General features: G+C 43.2%; 2 protein-coding genes across 2 annotated transcripts in view; both read left to right on the top strand.

The window, feature by feature from the left end:
* The window catches only part of ITPRID1 (ITPR interacting domain containing 1), a 201,061-nt gene that overhangs the window by 34,162 nt on the left and 158,306 nt on the right, over positions 1 to 8,593 (top strand). The gene's annotated exons all lie outside the window — the stretch shown is intronic.
* LOC101653651 (translationally-controlled tumor protein-like) lies at positions 1,158 to 1,622 on the top strand. Its single transcript, XM_045288664.1, has one exon. It carries the CDS (start codon positions 1,158 to 1,160, stop codon positions 1,620 to 1,622), a length of 465 nt encoding a protein of 154 aa, XP_045144599.1.

Consider the following 8,593-nt stretch of genomic DNA (forward strand, 5'->3'; position numbering starts at 1 on the left):
CTCCGGGATCCAGAAGGTGAACTCCAAGGGCAAGGCAGTGGTCAGGCAGCCCGTGTACATGGTGAAGTGTTGCCACACATTTTTAAAAGCCGGGGCAGATCGACTCAATGAAAATCGTGACCTGTGGCAAGATAAAATATACTCATTCCCAGTTTGGGTTTTCTCATCAACTGTGTAAGATTGTAACAAGGATTTGCACTCAGTGCCATGGAGTCTGAATCGTAGTGACTCTATCAAACAGAATAAAACGTCTCCCTATAGTTTCTGAGACTGTAAATCGTCATAGGAGTAGAAAATCTCATATTTCTTCAGAGCAGTGGCTAGCAGTTTGGAACTGCTGACCTTGCAGCTGGCAGCCCAATGCATAACCCACTATGCCATGAGGGCTCCTGTATCTAGTAAACCCCAAAAGCAAACCAGTGGTGGTCCATCCAATTCTAACTTATAGCGACTGCGTATGCATCAGAGCAGAGATGTGCTCCATGGGGAATTTTAATGACTGCTTTTTCACCAGGTGATTGCTAGAACTTTGTTCTAAGATGCCTCAAACCTCCAACCTTTTAGATGGCAGGTGAACCCCTTGAACACATTCACCATGTACATCACTCAAACTCCAGACTCACAACAAAGATGATCTATCCATTATTTCTTTTTCTTCAGAAACCAGGTTAAAAGTTCATTTCTCAGTTGAGTCAGCAAAACGTATTCATAATGACTGGAACCCCCTTGTCTTATACTGCTCCTCAGGAGACATTCAATCAATATGTGCTGAATCCATTCATACATGAATTGAAAAGAATCATAGGTCAATTCAAATTAATTCAACCTAAAGGAAGGTTTCACTGGGCTTTTCCATGAGAAATTCTTGACAGCCCCTGCTCACTACCACCATGATTGCAGCCACCCCGGTGCAGGTGCACGGTTGGGGTCGAGTATGTCCTACTACTCACCTTGGTGCATGCTTAAAACCCACCAGCTACTCTGCAGGAGAAAGATAAGGCTATACGATCCTGTAAAGATTGTACAGTCTCCCACTTTCCACCCACCCCCTCCTCCCCGGAAGCCTCTCTGAGCTTCAGGCTCCTGCTGCGAAGCTAGTGCCTCTCCTGCCTCCCTCTGGCCGCCATCATGATCATCTACCCAGGACCTCATCAGCCATGATGAGAGGTTCTCCGACATCTACAAAATCCAGGAGACCGCAGACGGGCTGTGTCTGCAAGTGGAGGGGGGAGAAGGGCAGTAGGGTCGAAGGTAACATTGGGGGGAACGCCTCAGCTGAAGGCCCCAAGGGCGATGGAACAGCAAGCACAGTGATCGCTGGTGTCAATATTGTCATGAACCCTCACTTACAGGAAACCAGCCTGACCGAGGAAGCCTACAAGGGGGACATCAAAGACTACATGAAATCAAGCAAAGGCAAACTTGCAGAGCAGAAACCAGAAAGAGGAAAGCCTTTTCTGGCAAGGGCTGCAGCACAAATCAAGCATATCCTTGTGGATTTCAAAAACGACCAGCTCTTTCTTGGTGAAAACATGAATCCAGATGGCATGCTTGCTCTTCTGGACTGCCAGGAGGATGCTATGACTCCACATACGATCTTCTTAGAGCTGGAGAAATGTTAACACAGCGGGCCACTCACGGGTCCATCGTCCGTCAGCCTAACCTGCTGCTGTGCGTCCACACGACCCAGGACTCAAACCGACCTGGATTTATTTGGAGCTGAGGCTTTTTAAAAATTAAAACGTCAGGTAGGTTGCCTAAAAATTAAATGCATTTAAATTAATAATAAAATAAGATTTTACAGTCTCAGAAACCCTGTATAGACTCACTCTACATTGGAATTGATTCTATGGGTGTGACTCACTCTGCATTGGAATTGATTCTATGGGTGTGACTCACTCTGCATTGAAATTGATTCTATGGGTGTGGGAGCCTCAAAACTAAGCATGATGAGGGACTTCAATGCCATGCTCTGATCTTGGGGATGAGATAAATTCTGCTCAACCCTAGACGAGGGGGCAGGATTGAGTAATCTCCTTCTTGCCTCAGTATCCATAGTCAATAGTAACAATCTTGTCTCTCACAGAGACCTGGGTGTGTTAGGGTTCTCTAGAGAAACAAAACCAGAATGCTAATAATTATATATATATATTTATATATATATAAAACATAAGAAATAAACAGTTAATTAATCTATAAAGCAGTATAATAATCTATAAAGCAGTATAAATGGCTCAGTGCAACTTGCTTTCATGAGACAGTTGTGAGACACAGGCAGTCCTTCAAGTCTTGAGGGCTGCCGGGTCGTACTCTGCAGAACAATTCAGGCTATCCAGCCACAGGCAGCAAACAGCAAGGCAGGTCACCAACAGTCAGCCAGATGACAGGGTCCTACAGCCCCCAGCTCAAGAGATGTAAATTCCAATAGTGTGACGAAGCAGGTCTTGAAGGAACCTCAAATTACAGCATCACAGTCCACGGGTTTGGTGTAGCTTGCAAGTTGAGGCACAGAACAAGCAAGGCAGTCACACACAGGTCCCATCATCAAAAACCAAGAGACAAGAGGACAGGTGAGGCTCACCGAGCCATATCTCTCCGCCCTTCAATTCATCCCACATGTGTTTATCGGCCAGCTTGGCACAATCAACTAACTACCTCACTGGGCAAAAGCCTTTGTGATTGCTAGTTGGTAACACCATAGAGTTGATTCCAACACCTTTTCATTTGAAGACTCAGTGCTCACAATTTAGAGAGGCTCGTTAGAGATCGAGTCAGAAATGACTCATGACTGTCATAAATGTCACATAAATCAAACACGGAAGGTCATTCGGGATGTGTGTACTCAGAAAAAAGCAGCGGAGGAGAGGAGACACACGCTAGCTCCAAAGGCTAGCAGGGTACTGAAGGGAGAGGAGACCCATATGTTTGTGCCAGACTTTCCATAGGAAGAACTGTCTTTGGAAGGTGAGTTTGAAGTCTTCCTACAGATTGGCCTGGCTAAAGTCAGGGCTGATGATGGACAGTCATGAGAAGGGGATGTGGAGAGATGGAGGGTTAGTGAAAGAAAACAAGCATAAAAGTAAGATAAAAGGGAGCTTGGTGTGTAATAGAGAGCACGGCATGCGAGGAGAGAAGAGGCTCTTTGAGCTTCGTGGATCCAGGAAGGATGGAGGCGCACTGTAAACCACTAACTCTGGTGAAGAGGACACGGTGTTGTTCAAGGATAGCTTAAATAAGGCAGAGAATGCCAAAGGTGGATTTCAGAGGCTTTAGAAATATGAACCGAACGAGGGAAATTGAGTATTTCAGCTTCAAGAGAATAAAAAGGAAGCACTCCATCTATATTTAACAAAAATATCCGCTCCCCCACTGGCCCGCCTTGCTCCCATACCCCCCCCCTCCTCAGAAGGAGGCAAAGAAAATGTTGAGGAGAAAAGAGTAGAAATGGTGGAGAAAGGGAGTAATTGAGAAAGGAAAATGTCTCCAACGCTGGAAAGATATTGGAGCCAGAGTTGTTGTTGTTGCTGATGGTGGTGGTGTGGAGCACTGAGTAAATGCTGGGGACTGTTGTTTTTCTTAGGTGCCAATAAGTGAGTTCCAACTCATAAAGACTGTGCACAGCAGAAGGAAGCACTGCCCAGTCCTCGCCCTTATTGCTGTGTTTGAGCCCATTGATGCAGCTACTGTGGCCATCCATCTCATTGAGCTCTTCCTCTTTTTTGCTGCCCCTCTGCTTTACCAAGCATGACGTCCTTCTCTGGGCACTGGACTCCCTGCTATGTCCAAAGCATACCAGAGAGTCTCCGGAGCCTCACTTCCCAAACAGTAAGGCTGTATTTCTTTCAACATAGATTTGTTTGTTCTGTTGTCGGTCCTGGATACTTTTAAAATGTTCACATGATTCAAATGGATTGATTATGCATCAGTCTTCCTTATTCTGTGCCCAACTTTCATGTGCTTAGGGGGCAATTGAAAATACCCTGGCTTGGATCGGGAGGCCTTAGTCCTCAACGTAGCATAGAGTAAATACTGAGGAATAGCAAGAGGTAATTCACATAAGCTCAATTTTCCCAGCCGTCAAACCATTCTGCCATGATGTATACGTCAGTTTGTAGCAGTTTGGTGGCTTGTGTATTGCTATGAAGCTGCAAACTATGTCACTGATGCTTCCATCACCAACAGAGGGGCCCACTGTAGAGAGGTTTCAGTGGAGCTTCCAGACTAAGATAGACTAGGAAGATGAGACTAATGAGCTGCTTCCTAAAATTAGCCCAGAAAAGTCTTACAGATAACAAGAGAACATGACCAGATGGAAGGTAAGCCTTCTGATCTATGTGAACACAAATAGACCAGTAACTGTGTTTGGTTACAAATAAAGTCAGCATGAGTCAGTGTTGACTCAGCAACAACTAGTGACAACAAACCGTTTCAAATAGCCAGGTAACTGTAATAGTCTTTGAATGAATAATGTTTTGCTTATTTCTACCAACATAAAAACTCCGAGTCCAAGAGAAGTGACTTTAGTTTCTGCTTGGGCAAAACTGCTTTGTCTTTAAACACAGTCTGCTCCTATGTGGCAGGAGTGAACACCCTTCACATATTTTCCTGGTGGGAGGAAGCCACCCACAGCACAAGTCAGCGCAGACTGCTTGTTCCTCCCAGCCGAGTGTTGAAAGTACAGACTATTCCCCAGGATCTGCCTCTACTTCACTGCATCATTTGGAAACCGTTAGACATATTTGTGAGACTTGGATAAGGAAGGAACTCAGAAGGGCATTCCTCTCTTGGCTTTACCTCTTTAGTGTTTGAGCCTCGGGGTGGTCTTCCAACCCTTTAAGTAACTGGAAAAATGTCTCCTGTTTTCACAGTTTCAATGACTATTGCTTTAAACAATTTTATAATGTGGGATCCATTGGCCATCTACTCAACAGTCTATGTAGAGACTAGAAATAGAATATGCAAATTATAGATTTATTTTGTCTTATCCAAGGCTCTCAATTTATGAAGGAGAAAATTAAATGCCAGAGGAGCCTATGACTGATGTCATACAGCCAGGTGATAACTATCTATTATGTATCTCTCAATAAGCCACATTTGTGTTTCCTTGCTGAGGGGTTGACATCTTTCACTTACTTGTTAGATGTGAGGAGGCACAAGAGAAGATATTTTCCCTGGGGTTTGGTTTCGAAATATTAGAAGATGTGGAAATCAAGTGCTTCCAAAAACCCATTGCCAATGAGTTGATTCTGACGAGTGGACGCCTCATAGGGTTCTGAGACCATCTTTATCAACACAGAGCGAATGGTTGTTTTGAACCATCAGCCTTGTAGTTGGAAGCCAATGCTAATTCCCCAGTGCAATTAGAGCTCTTAAGTCATACAGGTTTGCTTCCAAAGAGAAGACTCTGTGTGTGTGATTTTTCTATTTTGTAATCTACAATGTATTATTCCCTGATACCCGGCAAGTGTGTAGTTGCTGCATAGTCTGACAACACGTTTAGCTGCTGAACACCAGGCTTAATGATTCCACAACAAAATTTGCGTTGCTATCCCTCAAAGCCTTGTTGGTATGCATTTAAAAAGGAACCCATTCAACAAACTCATATTGAGTACTTTTTCTACGCAATTATGATCTAAGAGCTAAAATTTCTGGTTTGAAGGAACTACCAACATGATTAGAAAGAAATGTAAACACAGACTTATAAAACAATATGAAAATAGAGTTGTGTATGATCTACAAGAATACATAGAAATAATTCAAAAGTGCTACCCTTGACCACAGAACTCATTCAGAAGTCATGGTCAAGAGTAGAGCTACCACCGGTAACTGCTACCATGGAATTGTGTCCACAATAGAGGGCATGTGCAGTGTCTGATATGAGCCCTCTAACTAATCTCTGGTAGGTTTGTGTTTTACAAGTTGTCAAGGTCACAGAACAACTTCATTCTCTTGATTCCAAAATCATACCAATTCATCAATTATCCAAACTGAGTGATCTCAGAGGAACCCCAGAGTGACTCTCAAGATGATACGGGTTTTCCATTATGTGTTAGTCTGGGTAGACTAGAGACACAAATTCATAGACACGTGTATAAGAAAAAGATTTATATACAAGAGCAGTTCAATATTGAGAAAATGTCCCAGCTCAGTTCAGATCAAGTCCTTAAATCCAATATTAGCCCATACATAAGATACCAATCTATAAAGTCCTCTGCAGACTCACAAAACACATGCAATGATGCCAAATGCAAGAGGTTTACAGGCCAGTGGGTTGGAAGTGCTGTGCACCCAGTGGTGTTGTAAGCATCTCAGCGCTGGCAGGGGTCTCTACATGGCTTCTCCGGCTCCAGAGGTCTGGTTGCATTAAGGTAGTTCCATGTGGCTTCTCCAGCTCTAAGGGCATAGCACCATGTTTCTCATCAGTAGAACGTCTCTCAGGGAGTAAGTCTTGAATCTTATCAGTAGAGAGTCTCCAAGGGAGTGAGCCGAGAAAGAGTAGTGTCTTCTGCCTCCAAGGAGGAAATTCCCAGAATTCTCAGGAGAAGGCCATGCCCACAAAGAGGTCTCATTGGCTATGACCCGATTGACAGACTAGACTCCACCCCTTCACTCTTAATCCTCTCAAGTCCCAAACTGACACCAGACTATGTAACTGCCACACATAAACTAAGGTCCTGAAGGGTATGGATTGTCTCAGCTGCTGCAGCAATTGGGAGGAGGGTCCAAGATAGGAAAGTGTTTCCTTCTGTTGAACCTATGGGCTGGAACCAACTCCAAAGCACCGAACTACCACAAGAGCGCTATGTACATCATCTAGGACAGGGGGTCTCACCCTTCCTCATGCCGCGATCCTTTAATACAGTTCCTCATGTTGTGGTGACCCCGGCCACAAAATTATTTTCATTGCTACTTCATAACTGTAATGTTGCTACTCTTATGAATCATCATATAAATATCTGATATGCAGGATGTATTTTCATGGTTACAAATTGAATATAATGAAAGCATATTGATTCATCACAAAAACAATATGTAATTATATATTGTGAAATATTTATTTCTCATGACAAATAAATGAAATTTTGTCTTGAAGCATGGTGTAGCATGGGTAACAGTCTTCACGCCGGGTCCTCGTATGTGGGCGTAGCGGTGTGTGGGCGGACCCGCCGGGGGAACAATAGAGGAGCGGTGTCTCGGGTCCTAAGACCATTGGAAATATGTGTCTTCCGATGGTCTTGGGCGACCTCTGTGAAAGAGTCGTCACGACCCACAGGTTGAGAACTGCTGGTCTATGGGAATTAGAATTTTTTTTTTTTAATGATTACATTGATAGGTGATGCTTCTATTTCCACTTGCCAGGATACAGACAAAGGGCAACATGGAGAAGAGAAGAAATAAGAATGAAAACGATTCATAGTTTGTCTCAATTATTGTATGAACATCTGCCCTAAATATGCCCCCAAAGCCTATGTCATCATTATTTCACACTCCGTATAGAGATGGAGAAGCTGATTATCAGTAAAAAAGGAGCATTCATGGTTCGATTTGCTCGAGTTAGAGCCAGTATGATAAGAAATTGTTACAAATCTTATTTTTTTCTAATTGTGATGATTTGAAAACAATTGATAGCATTTTGGTACTTTTTAAAATGCCATATATATAATTTATTTAAATTATATATATAATATATATGTATGTATGTATATAATTTTTTTCTTATGTTGGGTTCTTAGGACACATAGTGTTGCATTGTCTTTTTTTATTCCATAGATGACTAAAGCATGTCCTCACATTGATGAGGGTACACAGGATTAATGGCACCATAGTCATGAGAACTGAGGGGATTTGAAGAGCAAGAAAGTGCAGAGAATCACAGGCTGTGTTGTCCTGGATTAGGATTCCATTTCGCATCAAGTCCAAGTTGACAGGAATTTGGTTCTGAAATGGTCCTGAGAACAACAATGATAATTTATGGCGTCAGCAGAGGTCATTTGCAATGTTTATCTTGACAGTTTGCCCTGTGGGGCCTTTAGCTCTGCCACCAGATGAGTGTCCCTTCCATATGGTAGCTTCCAGGGATTGGGAATTGGGGTAAAGTGATTGTCTACTTAGTGAAGAGCCTTCGAGCATGGGGGGATCAGCTTTCCTGAAGCAGCCATCCTCTAACTCAAAGGGAACAAAAGACTTCTTCACCAATCACTTCCTGGTCCCTGCCTTTGGAAAGGGTTCCCACTGTCTTTGGCAGGTTTCTTTCTGCTTGCAGCCAAGTACACTTCCACGAGTACACGGTTCAAAACTGTGGCTGAGGTCAAACCTGCCATTGCGGAATGAGAATAAAGTAGCACTTTCATTGAAAAAGTTGATGATTTTAAAAAAAAAGTTCTATTAAGAAAAAAAAAGATGCAGTCAGGCAATTCTAATGGATGGTGACCCCATAGGTGTCAGAGTAGATCTATGTGCCAAAATATTTTCATATGGCTGTTTTGTTTTGTTTCAGAAGTAGATAGGCCCTTCTCTGAGGCACTTCTAGATGGATCAAATCTTCAATCTTGCATTAGAGGTCAAGTGTGGTAGCCATTGGCACCACCCAGGG

The sequence above is a fragment of the Echinops telfairi genome, unplaced genomic scaffold (assembly GCF_000313985.2).
Source record: "Echinops telfairi isolate 266 unplaced genomic scaffold, ASM31398v2 ScPeMD7_23;HRSCAF=83, whole genome shotgun sequence".
NCBI classification, from domain to species: domain Eukaryota; kingdom Metazoa; phylum Chordata; class Mammalia; order Afrosoricida; family Tenrecidae; genus Echinops; species Echinops telfairi.

Excerpts from the sequence above, each read along its gene's own strand:
- LOC101653651 (XM_045288664.1), top strand. The coding sequence starts at position 1,158 with ATGATGAGAGGTTCTCCGACATCTACAAAATCCAGGAGACCGCAGACG.